This window comes from Carettochelys insculpta, chromosome 4 (assembly GCF_033958435.1).
Source record: "Carettochelys insculpta isolate YL-2023 chromosome 4, ASM3395843v1, whole genome shotgun sequence".
NCBI classification, from domain to species: Eukaryota; Metazoa; Chordata; order Testudines; family Carettochelyidae; genus Carettochelys; species Carettochelys insculpta.
Window position 1 is genome coordinate 82902551 of NC_134140.1, and position 17801 is coordinate 82920351.

At 44.7% G+C, this 17801-nt stretch overlaps 1 protein-coding gene across 3 annotated transcripts in view; it reads left to right on the plus strand.

Moving 5' to 3' along the window:
- Positions 1–7202: 7202 nt before the first annotated feature.
- The window catches only part of GATB (glutamyl-tRNA amidotransferase subunit B), a 66961-nt gene continuing 56362 nt past the window's right edge, over positions 7203–17801 (plus strand). For all 3 annotated transcript variants that reach the window (XM_074993181.1, XM_074993179.1, XM_074993182.1), the window contains exons 1-2: positions 7203–7328; positions 11528–11678. In XM_074993181.1, the coding sequence (XP_074849282.1) occupies positions 7204–7328; positions 11528–11678 (276 nt within the window). In that variant the 5' untranslated portion in view covers position 7203. The remainder of the gene's footprint in view (positions 7329–11527; positions 11679–17801) is intronic.

Consider the following 17801-nt stretch of genomic DNA (forward strand, 5'->3'; position numbering starts at 1 on the left):
GAATTGAGTGCATGACATTGAAGATCAGAATAATTTGAAAGGTTAATGGGATGGACAATTCATATTTCAAATGTTGTTTGGGTGGTGTAGCTTGTCTGAAAATAAATAGTCATGATAAGCCATAGGACTGCTTTGGAAACATACTAGCTTTGGAAACAATGAAAGGTTCAGATTCAGATTTAGACTTGTGCCTTGGATATAAGTGAAAATACTTTTATACAGGGGTCATAGGAGGAAGTTCTTGATCTAGGCCTTCGTTATGTGAAACCATATGCTGCTGAAATCTTATAGCTCTGACCTTATATATCAAGTCATAGTCTGAAACAAGAGTTGTAACAAGAGTTGTTGCTCTTAATTTAGGAAATATATGAGGCCTCAGACATAGTTACCAATTAATAGCTTTTTGCAATTGCAGTTAAAAATAAGGAAAGAGGAGAAAGTACCCTCAGATCCTCCACAAATCTTCCTCCTTTCACTTCAACATGAAGACTGGGGTGAGGGAAAAACAGACAAAAAATAAGGATTCTTTTATGTAGCTATCACTACAATTGAGACTGGCAAATATTTGTCTATTAGGTACTCTTATCTGCTGGAACTCTAGATTGCTTCCTTTTATGTTTTCCTTCAGGAACTCATAAGAAACACAAAACAAATTGTTTCCCATAATCTGTTCACTTTGGTCACTATCTCTCTGCTATATCAAAATATAGTGATGGACTGCCCCGAATACTGTGTAAATACCCAAATATAAACCTGATATGGTACCTGAGTTACAGTATTTTAGCACAAAGACTTTTTAAGATGGTAAACCACATAACAGGACCAACCCCCCTGGGTGTGGACACCAGGAAAGTAACTGATACCATGGATTCCCCATTTAAAGGAATGGGTGGCAGCTGGGGAAATCATGTCACAGTACAGGCTCAAGAGATAAAGAGGACTGCAAGCATTGTGCATACCCAGTAACGTAGAGAGAAGAAGGAGCTTCAGTGCTGCTTAAAGATGATGGAAAAACATCCCTAGACTGACAATATTTGAATACCAATCTGGAAGGGGAGGTGTTTGGTTTTACGTGGTTAGCCAAGACACTAGGTTAGAGATGGCTGTGATTCTACTCATTGTGGCATGAGAATAGTGGATCACTGGCCACATATGGTAGTGATGAATTTACACAGGGAGTAGCCTGATTGCTTCCATAGGTGCAGTGAGGATAACAGTATCTCTGTCCTACCTAAGTGAACTGAAACATAAGGAAACCATTGAGTCCTAGGTGATTATCTTCTATGGTAGCCAGATATTGTTCAGACTGAGGCTTTCTTACAATGCAATTTGCAGGGCTTCCAACCTATTTTGAAAACAGCCCTCAGATAATTCAAGGTTAGAGGCAATGATCTTATTTCGCAACAAGTTAATTTACCTGAAATACAAAATACACACACGCTGACACATTCATTTGGAAAGTAAAAGTCTAAATAGAACTGCTGCAGTGTGAGGTCAGGGATCTTAGCGCCAGAAGTGGGTACTAGGACACAGCCTGTGAGGACTACTAGACTCACTCATGGGTCCTTTTGTTGTTGTTGTTGTTGTTGTTGTTGTTGCATTTATTGTACGTCATTTTGATGGCCAACCTTTTTCTGATTTTTGTCTTAGGTTAGTGTGGCACCTTTTTATGATAAGTAATAGCACTTTAAAACAAACTGGTTGGAGACCCTGCCCCAATAAGGAATACAAGTGTTTGTTGCTATACTCTTTCAAGATTTGTTAGAAAGCCCCTCAAACCTGGAAACCCATTCTTCCCACCTTTCCTCAGCAGCACAGACTTGGTTAGGGGATTGTTAAAGCAACTATTTTAGCTGCTCATCTGCTGTGGTCCAGAGAAAAAATGCCCTCCTCCTTCTAACAGATAATTTTTTTTGTAATTGGTGAACTATCTTTTCCTTTAGGAGAAGTTGGCAAAGAACATCAATTGCTACAGGAAGCCTGGTGAGCCGGACCATGAGGAAAGACTGAGGGATTTGGTCTCATTTAGTTTGCAGAAGAGAAGACTGAGGGGGGATTTGATAGCAGCCTTCAACTTCCTGAAGGGGAGTTCTAAACAGGACAGACGCTATTCACAGTGGTGACAGATGGCAGAATAAGGAGCAATGGTCTGAAGTTACAGAGGGAGAGGTGTAATTTAGATATAAGGAAAAACTATTTCACCAGGAGGGTGGTGAAGCACTGGAATGCACTACTAAGAGAGGTGGTGGAATCTCCATCCTTAGAGGTTTTTTAAGTCCCAGCGTGACATGGTCCTGGATGGGATGATTTAGATGGGGTTGATCCTGCTTTAGGCAGGGGGGCTGGACTAGATGACCTCCTGCAGTCCCTTCCAGCTCTAGAATTCTATAATCTAATCTGGTATGAAAAATCCTCGTACTTCCTAATTGAAAATTTCAGGATATATAGAGAGTCTTCCTTGTTATATCAACAAGAGGAAAAACAGCTTTCAAGTTACAGACATGATTTTAGGAGGTGTAGAAGCCCAAAATCATCCCTAACAATAGCTGGCTTCCCTAGTCAATAATTTTCATTCCTTTTCCTTGTAGGGTATTTGGTTTTCATTAGACATGGGATCCACTCTTCCCAAAACCACACCTTCCATTTCAGAATATAACAGAAGCTCCTGCCTGTTTTTTTATTCCACATGCTGAAATAAGACACTGCAGGCAGTCTGAACCATACAACAAACACTTGGGCCTGAATACCCTATTCCCTGGTACGCTACAGACAGATCTCCCAGCCCACAAAAGGGATAAGAACGTATCCTAAATATAGCTTACAAGAAAGCAAAATTTAGAGTAGTCATACCCTCTAAACTGAAATTCAGGAAGATCCTCTTTCAAATAAGTGGGTGTGTATAGCTTAGATGATACACTAAGAGCTTTTGTGCTACGTGAAACTCCTGTTTCCTCCCAGGGATTGGCAATGTTCCACTAGCACTAGGTTCAGATTCATAGAAACCTATCCCTTGGGGTCACTCCAACATAGAAGCCTACATGGTTAGTACAGAGCGACTGTCATGCAAGTCTTTATGCAACAGTGGAAACACCCTGCTCGTCCAAGGCAGGACATGATTTATAAACAGATGGTAAACTGTCAGACTAGGGTCCAAAGGAAGAAGTGACACAGAGCCCAGTACTTCAAAGCAATCTGCTGGGTTATTCCCAGCTTGCCTTCAACTGATCAGCATTTTTTGTGGGAGTGGAGAGCCAGTTGGAAAAATTTTAAAAAATGGGACTTTTCTGGGCTGGGAAGTAAGAGGGCATATAGGGCAGCTTGAAGCACAAATGCCAGGTCTCTTCCAAAACTACTATTTAAGTGGGAAATGTGCTGATTTTATTTTATTTTTTGTGGGGAAGGGGTGTTGTTTAGGTATAGAAGGTGGACTCCCTTTTCATACTATTGAAAGGCTCCCCTCACTTTTTCGACCATATACTCATTCCAAAATCTGAGGAAGTGGGTCTTAACCATGAAAGCTCATTACCTAATAAATGTTAGTCTATAAGATGCTACAGGGGCTGTTTGTTTTTAGGTGAGTAATCTGTTAGAGCATAAGGGGGTGACAGTTTGGCTACTAAAATTTTAATATTCATAAGGTTTTAACTTTATTTGTGAAATCTTCTCCTACAATACTGAACTTAAGAAAAAGTTCAATAGACAAAAACTTGCCACTTTCTCACCAGCACTAATATAAACACCACATTCTGACATGTCTGTTTTTATCCAGCAGTCCCTACAAAGCAGCAAATTCTAATATCCAGAAGAACTTCTGGAGACAATGGTGAAAGGCAGAGTCTGCCCGGATACAGTTACTTTCAGGATAAATCAAATCTTTCAAGTATAATTACTGATTAAACAATGTGGAGTCCTGTGGCACCTGAAAGACTTACATATTTATTTGGGCATAAGCTTCCATGGGTAAAATCCTCTTTATTGGATGTACTGGGGAGAAGTTAGAGGTAGGGATTTATGTACTAATATACGAAAAGAAGGGTTACTCGTCAAGTGTAGGACCAGTTAGGGTGGATGTGGCTCACTCCCAGCAGCTGAGAGAAGGTGTGAATACCAAGAGAGGGAAAATTACCTTTGTAGTGAGATAACCATTGTAAATCCTGATTCAGTCCTAATTTGCGTTAAATATGCACAAGCACTGCTGATTCTCTTTGTAGTCTGGTTTTTAAGTTTTTGTAGAGGGATGGCTACTTTTAAATCCATTACAGTGTCCAGGGAGGTGAAAGTGTTCTCCTGTATGTTTATGTATGTTACCTTTCTTGATTTGTGTCCATTTATTCTTTGGCGCAGAGACTGTCTAGTTTGGCCAAAATACACAGCAGAGAGGTGTTCCTGGTGCATGATGGTGTATATCACATTCGTGGATGAGCCCCTGATGGTGTGGCTTCTGTGGTTTAAGTTCCGTGTTGGTGTCTGTGGTATAGCTACATTGACAGAGTTGGCAGCAGGGTACATTGCAGGGATAAGGTTCCTGGGTTTTGTTTCTGTAGTGCTGTGTGTGGCTGCTAGTATTTGCTTCAGGTTGGAGTGGACTGTCTGTGAGAGAGGACTGGCCTGTCTCCCAAGATCTGTGAGTCTGGGATTGTTTTTCAGGATAAGACACCTTCACAGGATCTATCCACGTAAGCCACACACCACCAGGGACTCATCATTCTTTATTCCAAAACTGAATTTAGCTGCTTGTCCAGTACATCTTTGCAAGATTTTTTTTTCGTTTTTTCCTGATCATCAGTCTCTGATGGGATAAAGGAGATAAGCCCAGAAACTAGTATCCACCAGAATTCTGAATTGTAAAAATAATACCTTTAAGCATACATCTTAAAGGGTAATTTTTATGAGGAACTAAGTCACAGAATTTAAGATCTGAAGGTACCATCTAATCTGACTTCCTACACATGACAGGCCACCAACACCATGCAGTACCAACGAACAATACCCAATTGGAATGAATTCCAAGTGTTACAACCCACAAGAGACTAGACTGCTATGTATCACAAGCAGCAGATAGCAGGGATCAAGGCCCTTACAGTGGTGGTGAAATGACTAAAACCTAAATAATCCTGGCAAGTGACCTGTACTCACACTACAAAGAAAAGCAAAAACATCCTTAAAGTAGCTGGTAATCTGACCTGGGGAAAATTGTTTCCTAATCCCACATATGATTATAAATTAGACCCTCTGCATGGGAGCAAGAACCAGCCAAGCACTAGAAGAATATCGTCTCAGTGTCCAGGCCCTACACTGTCTAAGGTCCCTTCTACACCTGTGGCCATTCCTGATTCTTCAGAGGAAGAAAATGGAAAAAATTCCCCCCAGAATACATTTTTTGGGGGAGGGAATCCCCTCCTAACCCTGCCAGTGGCTGGCTAAAACACTGAAGCATGAGTTTTAGGGACATATGCTGGAAGTAAACCCCATTGTAAGGCCCTGTTGAGCCTTGTCCTTTACCAACACAACCAACCAATTCTGTCTGACAACTTCACTCATAAATTTGTTTGTCCCTGTCTTAAAACTAATTAATATCCTTTTCACTTCACTAACTTTTATCTATTAACACACAAAAAACAGAACTATGGAACAACAAAAAAGTTATCTTTGCTAAATAATTTACTCCTATAACATTCTGTGCCCTTTGCAGACACTTCCTTGCATTTGAGGTTTGGCAAAATGAGAGGTATAGGTTGTAAAATACTAGCTGGTGTCTATGTGCACCACTGTCCTCTACTGGATGAAATGAAACCTGCTCCAATATTCGTGATTATCTTTTCCTAGCAGTTGGCCTAATAAAATCATATAAATAGTTAATGACTATTCCCATTTAAACTCCACATGCCTATAATCTAGAAGAGAGTTGTTAATTGTATTCCCTATCCCCTGTAGCTGTATAACTAACAACTGAGATGTTTGTGTATATGACAACTGATGGTTGGCATTTACAGCAAAAGCTGTTATCAGCATTAGGATAACTGCCATATTTGGTTAACCTGGCATTCCTAGCTGGAGCCACCAGGCATGGGGCTGGCTGCCACAGGGCCAGTGTCCCAGCCACGGTTGGGGACGTGTTCCCTGAGGCTGCTGGATACTAAAGTTTCTGTTGTATTTATTAGTATTACAGTAGCTTTCCAGGATCTACCCATATTGTGGCTCTTTCGTCTGAAGTGCTCTGCATACATGTGGTAAAACAGTCTGTCCCAAAGAGTTTATCACTCGAATAAATAAGAGGGACACAGGTTTGGAGGAGCACAGAGAGATGACATGACTTGCTCTGACTGGAAATCTAAGGCCCATACCGTGCAAATTTTTGTCTATGCCTGTGCAGAGACAGAAGGTTAGCCAAATAGAGCAGCTTGTATCTTCAATGCTTAAATCAGAATCATTACATATCTGTCCACAAAAGTCTGTTTCAGCAATCTCCAGGATTGCTGTTCCTTTACAGAGGATGAGCCCGCATACTGCAAACACTGTAGTATGAAGGCTTGTGAAACCTCTTAATGCTACAGCAACCTGTTTTAATGCAATGTACCAATGGCACCATGTCAAACTGTCTGTTGGGGAGGATTTAACGAGCAATCCTATGGGCCCGGAGGCCTTCAGTTATAAAACACAACTGAAGTTGGTCCCTCTCCAGGCATGGACAAGCCAGACACCGGGCGCGGGAGCAGGCCGATCCGCAGCTGACCTGAGACCGAAGGCCAGAGGGGTGAGAGGAGGAGAGCGCGGAACGTGCAGCCTTTTCGAAGCGGACTTCAGCTACTTGCAAAAGGGTTACCCGGAGACGGGACGGGTCACTGGAGGAGAGCGCGGGAGCCCGACTTTCCCGCCAGCCCCTCTCGGTAAGGAAAGGTCCCAAATCCCGCGAGCTGAGCGCGGGGAACGGAGCCCAGCTCTGGGGTGCTGCTGCCTAGATAGCGGGTGAGGCACCTGCCCGGGCACAGACACCTCCACCGGCTCGCCACAGCGCGGCACCTGCCGCAGCGACCGGCTACGGGACCAGCAGGCGGGCGCCCGAACGGGACCAGGTGTCTTCGCCCTGGCCTGGCGGGAGCTGTAGTTTCGCTGCCCCCCTCCGCCCCGCAGTCTTCCCCGCCGCGAGACTACGTTTCCCAGAAGGCGCCGCGGCCAGGTCAGCAAATCCATCACCAGAACAAGATGGCGGCGTCCATAGTGCGGCGCTCGCTGCTAGCTCGGCACGGCCCCGCGCGGCGTGTCGCCGGCCTGCACAGCGGCCCGAGGCGGAGAAGGGTGCAGGCCCCAGGGGCCGCGGGAGAGCAGGGGTAAGGCTCGGGGTGCCGCAGCGGAACTGGGAAGCGATAACCCAGCGCGGAGTGTGCGGCACTCGGGTGTTACGCGTCCCTTGGTCTGCGCCGGGGCTGGGGAACCTTTTCGGGTCGGGGCCCTGACCTGCAGACAAGTCACTCGGGGGCCACGCAGGTGAGAAATTCGGGAGGGGGCGGGGCGGGGCGGCCCTGGGAAGTCTGCGAGGGAGGGGCTGGAGCAGGGCGTGGGTAGGGAGTCGGGGGCGGAGCGTTTGGAGGGCGGGGTTGGGGTGGGAGGGGCAGAGGAGCGGTCGAGGGGTGCTGAGTCTGGCGACGGGGGGACGGCTTACCTGCTCGCCGGAACGTTTTCTGCTACTCTGATTGGCCAGAATTCTGGCCAATCAGCGCAGCGGGAGGAAGGCTCCAGGCATTTCTGACGAGGCTTCTACTGTTTCTTCCCCTGTCTGGGGGACAGCAGAGCCCAGGTCCCTTCCTGCCCCCCGGACCCTGCAGAGGTGGATCCAGGCCATGGCATGCTGGATCCAGATCATGAGGCTCGGAGCTCCAAATCCTTCCCCTGCCGTGGGCTGGCTGCCATGGAGGGGAGCCCAGAGTCTCTGGGCCATGGTCCAAACAAGCCTGTGGTGGATTGCAAGTGGGGGGTTCCCCACCCCTGGCCTGTGCATAACCAGGCTTCTCCCTTTGTGCAATACTGGTGTCCTGTGCCTTTTTGTGGGCACACATGCTGTTTCCAATATCCCAACCCTGTAACCCTTGCACATCCCTGAGGCCTTCCCCAGTTTCCCCAGTCTCCATGCTGTACTCCCCAGCATCTTGGCTTTATTTGGGTACTCTCGTTCTACATGCTTATTAATATTCATTTTGTCAACAACTTACAACGTCAGCTGTCCAGTTACATATTCCTGATCCTTCTCCTCCAGTTTCATGACCACACCCAGTTCTACCCTCCCTATTTTACCAATTACTCAGCAGTTCTAGTCGAGCAGATTATTTTATTCCTGTTGCTGAAATAACTGATTCCAAAAGTTCTTCAAATCCACAAAGAGGCTTTTGGATGCTAACTATATGCCAGGATTTGAATTTGGGTTTGTGTTTTTTCTGCACTGGTTAGTAACTTACCATTAGTTGACAGAGACAACAACAGTAGTTCCATGCTACAGAAATTAGCTTCTAAACCTAATTTAAATAAAGAGAGGGCTGTCACTAGGGGGTATGGGCCCTGGGGCAAACCCCCACTTCTGGCCTCACCCTTTCCCACCCATGCTCTATCCCCACTATACCCCTTCCCCCAAGTTCCTACCCCACCTCTGCTCTGCCTTCTCCCACTTGCATTTCACTCCTTGCCCAAAGCCTCTTCCCCAAGAGATGCAGCACAGGGGAATACCTGGGAGTCTGGTGTAGAGCAGCAGCAGCAGGCATTGCCTCCCATCCCCAACGCTTACTGTGCTGGTGGTCCCCCAGGTAATATCCCAGGCCTCCCTGGTTCCTGTGGGCGAATATCAACATGGGGGACTGTCCTGCAGTTAGGATGGTTAGGCTGTCTGCTGCAGGTCCCCTTCCCCTCCCGAAGTGCAGGACCTGGAGCCGCTGTCCAAAACTGTCCTCTGGACAGGATGGTTTTGAAGAAAGTACTGTTTGGAATTGCAGGGGTTTTCTGTTCAGGGCAGTTTTGGCTCTGACATAATCTGATCTGTATGTAGAGACTTAGCACTAGAATAGGGTTAAGGCTCTGATAATATTCATCAGAATGCAGGACCAAGGCTTTAATGCAGAAAACTTCTGAAAAAAATGCCTGTTTTAGAAACGAGATTTGTAAAAACAAAAAGCAGTCAAGTAGCACTTTAAAGACTAGCAAAATAATTTATTAGGTGAGCTTTCGTGGGACAGACCCACTTCTTTGTAAAGAGATATTTTCAGGTCAAATTATGCCCAAAATGTAGTTAAAAAGATTTTTCCAAACCTGAGACATGGAAATAATTCCATGAAATAGTTGATGATCCCAAAGGAAATAATGTTAAGCAATCATTCTCCTTGAATGTTTGCAAACCAAATCTTGCAGTATTGTGCGTGAAATTCTCTAAAAATAAGCTATCATGCAAATTAAACCGATCAATTTTTTTTTCCGTGTCTGAACTGAAATTAGAGGTCAGAATGGGAGGACTGTAAATGAGGTAGTCTAAATTTCTACTTGTAGCACAGACATGAGATACCACTCACAGGCAATTGTGCAGGTACTTGTAACCTCTACTTTCATGCATACTTTGATAAGATGTGAAGTAATTTAATGTTGATATTAAAATGGATATAATTGATTCAAAATGAAATGGAGAAAGAAAACAGCAGTAAAAATGGAAACAAAGTGTGTAGCTTAACATTAATACAGGTTGAACCTCCTTCATCTGGCACCCTCAGGACCTGATTGGTCCTGGATGAGGGAATTTGCTGGATGAAGGGAGGTCCCCTACTCCAGCCACCCAGTCAGCTGCCTGCTCTTCTTCCCTCCACCCACTTCCAGTCCCGTTACCTCTTGCCGGACCTTGGTCTCTGTTGTGACGACACTGGCCTGGCCACCACTGCCTGTGGAGGTTGGTTCCAGCCCCATGCTGAAGATGTCCCCAGCTATGTGGATGCCAGCTCTGCCCTGACTGGGCTGTCAGCATGGACCCAGAGCCACAAGCATAGTCCTAGCCCTGCAGAGGCCAGCTCCAGCCTTACCTGGGGTGCTGGACACTGTCCTGGCCCTGCAGTTGCTGGTCCCAGCCCTGGAGGCCATCTTTAGGCTATCCAGGCTGCTGGCATAGACCCAGCCACACAGGTGCCTGGTGTGTCCCCAGCTAGGCTTCCTGCATGGTCCTGTGGGTGCTGGGTGCAACCCTGGCCCTTTGGAGGCTGGCTCTGGCTGGCTGTCACCTCTGGACAGGGATAGAAACCATGCTGGGTTCTTCTGTCCAGGGTGAACGGCTTCCCCCTACTAACCGGGGTCTCTAGTCTAGTAACATCCATGGTTCTGCTGGATGGCAGATGTTGCCAGATGAGAGAATTCTGGTTTTGGGAGGCTCAACCTGTATCATGAGTCCTTCTGTTACTTTTGTTCCCGTGTGTTTTATGAAATCAGGCAATTTCTCAGGGTAGTAAAGCTAAGCACATGTATGATGTTTTTTTGATTAAGAGCCTTAGATATTAGTTCTGTTTTCTGAAACATAGGTAACAAGACGTGTTTTTTTACAAATATGATTTTGTGGTCTTACTCAACATATGAAGAAAAACTTTATTGTAAAATACTTTAAGTGCCTGAAAATTAATCCCAAGTGACAGTATTTCCATCTTCTTACTCAGTTTTTGGTGGAGATACAGTCAGCACTTGAAGGAGAGACAGAACCCTCAGCTCAAGTCTTGACCGCTCTAACTCATTTTGTTCACCTTTGAAAGGAATGCTTTATTTGATGTATTTGTTTAAAGTTTTTCTGTGACCCCCTTATCAACTATATCTGTCTTGGTACTTAATATTGCTTTAGTATTTTGCCATACAAACCTGACTGCACCAGTGAAATATGATATTTGTCACTTCATTCATACAAGGCCAGATAATTACTTACAGAAACTGCCAAGCAATTCACACTGTGAAGGTGACCCTCCCCATCTCTTGCCTATATAAAGGTTATGGATATGAGAATTGCAGTTATTTTTCAGATAATACGGAAAAGATTGTTCTTGTGGAGTATGTTCAGAGAGCAGTTGCTCTCCAATGGAAATGATTTCTTTATTATCAGATTACTAAAGTTTGTTAATACAGTACAAGCCTTTTCCAAGTTGCAAGTGACTAGGTGATAATGTACACATAATTGGTATGCCAGCTGAATGTTGGAGACTTAGCAAAGTATGTGAAGTGCAACTTATTTATAATTCCTGTCGGGTACAAAACGGGCAGCAGGAGTAGGGGGTTATCAAACAAACTGTTACTCCTGTTCGCTTGCCTTGCTGAGTTCAGAGATTCAGGTTTTTTTCCCCCCTACTTATCATCTACTTGTATATAATGAAAAAAATTGCCCCTTTTTCCCTATCAGTATTTATTATAGGTCAGCAACACAGTGCTACAGCATGCTATTGTGAAGATTTTTTTGTGTTGTAGTGTTTAAAATTTTGTGGTTGTTAGTAGAGTTTGTATGAATCTTATTTACCTTCCCCCTCTCTTCCAGTGATGCTCCATGGGTAGCAGTAGTGGGCCTGGAAATTCATGCACAGATCAGTTCTGACTCAAAGCTTTTCTCTGGCTCTAAAGTCCAGTTTGCAGCATCACCTAATTCTTTGGTATCTTTCTTTGATGCTTCTCTACCAGGAACCTTACCAGTAAGTTACATTTCATTTCAATTTGCCTCCTAACAGAATATTCACATATTTGCATAGCAAATTCCTCAACATAAGTCTTTGTTTGTAGTGCTGTTCTTTTATTTTTCCAAACTTGGGTTCGCTATTTCCTTTTCATGCATGTAGTCTATAACTTGGTCACCCCAGAGATGGGACAATTCCTGCTAAGGAAATAATACAGGCATATCTCTTTCAGAGATGGAATTAATGGCAACTTCTTTTTTTGCAAGCAGTCTGTGTATTTGCATGGCAATGTTTCTCAAGTTAGTTTTATTGTATTTGTTTGGCATGAAGCACTGGACGTTAGGTAAATGTGAGAACATGTATAAAATGCTAGGAGAAAGGTTAAGGTTTTATCGCAATTATTTTTAAGAAATGTCACAGACAGGCCATGGGCAGTAAACAAAAATTCACAGAAGCTAAAATATTTTGATGATATAATTACTAAAATATTTTGGGTAGGGCCTGACAAGAGGATGAGTGAAACCTGAGCTCCTTGGAGGGGGATAAGAGCCTGAGACCTGCTTTGGGAAGAGAGGGTTCAGCACCTGCCACTCATGGCAGCTCAGAGCTCCTGGACCCCTGCCAGCTGCAACAGCTCAGAACTCCTGGGCCCCCACTGTACCAGAGCAGAAAGCTGAAGTTGAAGTGGAAAATATCACGAGTCTCTGAAAACCGTGGAATCCCTGACTTCATGGCTTCGGATAAAATTTTATCCTTATTCTTATGAAGTTAGAAAGGGAAATTAGGGCAACCCAGGGAATTTACAGACTAGTCAGCTTATCTTCCAGTACCCCTAGGTGCTGGAACTTAGGCATGTAGGGGTGGGGAGGTACTATAGCACTCCCTGGCTTGAAGTGGTTTTCACTAAACACAGGCTTTGCAGTTTCATTCATTGGCTCTCAGCGTTCCCACTCTAAAAATTGTTCCAGCAACTCTGTGACTGTAGCAGGAAAGATAATGGAGCAAATAATTAAGGAATTCATTTGCAAACCCCTTTCAGATAATAAGGTGATAAATAATAGTGAACATGGATTTATCAAGAACACTTCTTGTCTATCTAATCTGAAAGCTTTTTGGACAGAGTAACAAGTCTTGTGGATGGGGGAAGCAGCAGATGTGTTATCTAGAACTTAGTAAAGCTTTTGATATGGTTTTGTTTGACCTCCTCATCTTTTGATAGCCTTGCATAACAACCTAGGGAAATACAACCTAGATGGAGCTGCTGTTAGGTGGGTACATACCTAGTTGGATAACCATTCCTCAACAGTGGTTATGAATGCTTCTCAGTGATGCTGGAAGGACATAACGAGTGGGGTAACGAAGGATTGGTTTTGGGACTGGTTCTGTTCAGTATCTTCCCCAGTGATTTAGATAATGCCATAGAGATACAACTAAAGAGTTTGATGCTGATACCAAGCTGGGTGGGGGTGTAAGGGCTTGAGGATAGGATGAAAATTCAAATGATCTGGACAAACTGGAGAAATGACCTAAGGTAAATAGGAAGAAATTTAATCAGGACAAATGCAAAGTATTCCACTTAAGAAACAACAATCCGTTACACACATACACAATGGGAAATGACTGCCTAGGAAGGAGTATTGAAGAAAGGTGCCTAGAAGTCATATTGGACCACAAGCTAAATTGAGTCAACAATGTGACATGGTTGCAAAAAAAAAATCTGGAATATATTAGCAGGAATGTTATAAGCAAGACATAAGAAATAATTCTTCCCCTCTACTCTGTACTGATCAGGCCTCAACTGGAGTATTGTGTCTAGTTCCACATTTCAGGAAACATGTGGCTAAGTTGGAGGAGATAAATAAAAATTATTAAAGTTTGTGAAAACAGGGTTTGTGAGGGAAGATTGAAATAACTGGATTTAAGTCTGAAAAAGAGAAGACATAGACCAGGTCTGCACTAGGAGATTGTGAAGTTTAAAGGTCTGAGGTCAATTTTTTTTTTAAATAAACCATCAGTCAACACAGGCTCAATACATCGACTTTAAGGTGCTCTAAGGTCAACTTTTGTAATGCCATATTCCCCAGGAGTAGCTCCTAAAAGTCATTTTTTTACTGTGTTGACCTATACAGTGCAGGCGACAGTGTTATTAAATCAAGGGGCATTGTGGGACCGTTTCAAAGGCTAAAAAAAAATCAGTGTGTCCTTTCTGGTCACCGCTTCACCTCTGCTCCTCTCCAGGAGAGCAAGAAGTAGGTGACAGAAAGCAGTGGTGATCAGCTTGGGAATTTTTATTTGATTTACTTTCCTCTTTGGCCAGTGTGGTATACTGGTGTCTTGAGCACAACTCTGCAGCACACCTAGCAGCCACAAGTTCTCAGGAATGCAAAAGAGCCCCGGCACAGAGCCATCAGGAGATCTTGGGCTTCATTGCAGTGTTGGGGCAAAAAGCTATCTTTCTTCAAAGCCAGCAAAAGAAATGCCAATATTTAAGTGAACATATTGCAAGGTGTGATTCTGAAAGCGTACACCTGGGACGCTCAGCAGTGCCGTGTTAAAATCAAGAAGCTGAGGCAAAACTACCTAAAATTCAAATGCCAAATGGTCAGTCTGGGGCATCTCCCCAGAAATGCCACTATTGTGATGAGCTTCATGCTATTCTGGGGACAAACAGAACCTCTTTGCCCAGAAGATGCGTCCACACTCAGTGCTGTTCAGCGGGATAATGAAGCACGGTCTGATTTGCTGAAGGAGGAAGAGGTGGGTAACAGTGGGGTCCAGTCAAGTGCAGAAGCAGCTCCTGCAAACAAGGAGCTGTTTCTCTACTTGGAACCCGTCCCCTTATCTCAGGAAGTGGCTTCGGAAGCAAACTGGGATGCTTGAGAAGGCACATATGGTGAGTATGCTTCCCCCCTGCCCAGGGATAATAGTATGTTGCCATCATGGAGGGATTGGGGAAGGTCTATGCCCATTTCCTTAGAACAGCTTGTAAATATTTCTGGTAATAGAGCACTTATTCTGTTTGGGCATGTCACTGAAGGTTTTAGGCAGGCATGTCTGGAGTCTTCTCACAAGATTTTTGGGGAGACCTGACTTGTTCCTGTTTCCACAGTAGGACACCTTTCTACACCAAGCCACCAATAAGTGATGTGGAACAATGGCCCCACAGAGCATTTTTACAAACTTTCCAACATTGTACCTGGACAGAATGAGCAATCTTTCCTTATCTCTCTTTCTTATTCTGAGGAGGCTATCTCATTTGGCACCCTAGAATAAATGGAAAGTTTTGTGAATCACTGGTAGTTTTTTGCTTGTGACCTACCCAACGCAGAGGAAAATTTACACAGCCTGACTGGCTTCTAAATCATGGCATGGAAGGCCACCCCCTCACTCCTCCTCTTGCAACACCTGAGACAGGGACTTCTAATGATTTTTCTAACTCCTGGAGCAACCTTCTTTTAAATCAAGGTGTTGCTTGAAGAAGCCCATGCAACAGTCTACTCCCCTCCCATATCCTGCGCTGGTGGCCGATTGGACACGTAGCAATAACCCCCACTCCTCCCTGAGCCAGCAGGAGATTGGACCTTGCCCAGGTTCGTGTGCACACCTGCATTGACTTTTAATTATTGTGTAACTCCTGGAGCAGTCTGCTTTTAAATCAAGGTGCAACACACACCCCTTCCTGGGCCATGCTGGTGACCCATCGGACATGTGCCATAATATTTTCCCGTGCACCAAAGATAGCTTACCATTGCATTGAAGGAAAAAGTCAGCAGCAGAAGAGCTTAAATCATTCTGCTTGGGATCATATAGTCTTCAGCCTTAAAAGTCCACAGGGTGATCTTGCAGTTGCAATAAGTTCTTCCCCAGAGACAGCCATTCATTCTGTCAGTATGCTCATTTTTCCGAGTAAAGATAAAAACGATGCAATTGACAATACTCTTAATATTTCAATATGGTTTTGGTTTTTTGCAGAAAGCAACCTTGCAAATAGACTTAGAGACTCCAGTCCCCCCGAAATGAGGTTGTCACAAATGCAGAGGAGGAAGAAGTCATGGCAAGAAATGGAGAATTATTTTGAAGTGGCAGCAAAGGAAAAGGAAAAAGTTGAGATGAGAGAGTGGAGGAAAAACATAGGGGACAATCAAGCAAAAATGAATGCTTCAGTCCTGTCAATAAGGACAAGGCAGACCAAGATAATGAAAGAAGTGCTTGAAAAATCAAAATCGAACTCTGCACCCCCAACCCAATACATGCCCCATTACACGCCACACTATCCATACTCATTGGGGAATTGTATCCCGTGGCCTCTCCCGGCAACCCCATTACATGCCACCCTTACCACATTGATTCTCCTCCCCTGGTTGGGGCCTTGTATCCCCTGTCCGCTCCAGGCCCCATTGTCTCAGACCTCCCTCAACACAATCAGTCCCCTCCCCTGCTCGGGGCGGTGCATCCCCTGTACAATTTATGCCTCCTCCCTCCACCCATTCCTCCCCCTCCTCTCCTCTAGGACCCAGAACGGGTGCAGCAGGAGTTCATGGAGATCCCTGCGTTCTGCCGCTGGGAAATCACCCACCAGAAGAAGGCTAACATATGAGAAACCATGAGCTTAGTATCCTTCTGTTTTCCCTATACCCACCACTCTGCCATTAGGGACCCTAAATAAAAACATTGCAGGCTGGAAAAATAAAAGTTTTGTTTATTAATTAACATGCTTTGGGGTCCATACATTGGTGTGGGTTGTCTCGCGGTTGGAGAGGGTTTCATAAAGGGCAAGGAAGCAGCATGGGTGGTGTGTGTGGAGCGCCAGGGGCGGAATGCTGGTTAGTGCCCTTCACTCATTCATAAACTTGGTTTTCAAGGCATCCCTCTTTCTGTGCTCTCCTGTTTGCCCTTATGCTCGGTTGCTGATAATTTCTGGTCAGGATCCCTGCCTCTGTCCCCGCACTCTGGCATGAAGTTCTCCTCCTTCATCTCACACACTTCATGAAGAATATAGCAGGCCCCGATGACAAGGGTGGTGTTTTCTTCACTGAGGTCTAAGTGGGTAAGAAGGCACCTGAACCTGGCTTTTAAATGGCCAAAGGCACATTCGACCACCGTTCTGCACCTGCCCAGCCTGTAGTTGAAGAGCTCCTTACGAGAGTCCAACGTGCCTGTGTATGACTTCATGAGCCAAGGGAAGAAGAGATAAGCAAGAATTGCTATAGACATTTCCACACCCCAAATGTTCATTTTCTGGTCTGGGAAGAAAGTTCCACTCTCGAGCCTTGTAAACAGACCAGAGTTCTTAAAGATTCACGCATCAGGCACCCTTCCCAACCACACCACATTGATGTCAGTGAAACAACCTTTGTGATCTATCAACACCTGCAACACCATAGAGAAGTACCCGCTGCAGTTAATGTATTCTGAGGCCTGGTGGGGCTGGTGCCAGGATAGGAGTGTGTATGGTCCCACGGCAGTTAGGGAACACCATGGTAGCAAATCTGTCCACCATGTCCTGCACATTCCCCAGAGTCACTGTCTTTCACAGGAGAAGCTTATTGATTGCCTTGGCTACCTGGATGACAACAGCCCCCGTTGTAGATGTGCCCATGCCAAATTGATTTCCCACTGACCAGTAACTGTCTGGCGTTGCAAACTTCCACAGATCAATTGCCACACACTTCTCAACGGTCAAAGCAGGTCTCATTTTGGTATTGGTGTGCTTCAGAGCAGGAGACAGCACTTCAAAGTTCCATGAAAGTGGCCTTATGCACGTGGAAGTTTTTCAGCCACTGCTGATCGTCCCATGACTGAAAAACAATGCAATCCCACCAGCCTGAGTTGGTTATGTGTCCAGAACCTGCTCTCCACGCTGTGCAGTGACTCCAATGATGCCAACATCTCCGAGGTGCTGTCCTCTAGAGCTTCACATCTTTTAGTGATCTCGTATCAATCCACTGGTGGTGCATGGGCATTAAGTTCAGAATATACTGCATCACAGTGTGGGAAATCAGCACAAAACGCTGCCCCAAACATTGAAGCAACTTGAGATCCACGTTATTATTTGTAATGGTGGGTGTCAGTCAGCGTGAAAATGGCTCAAAAATTCCCTTGTCCTTTTCTTTTCAGTGGGAAGCGAGGGAAATGCATTCT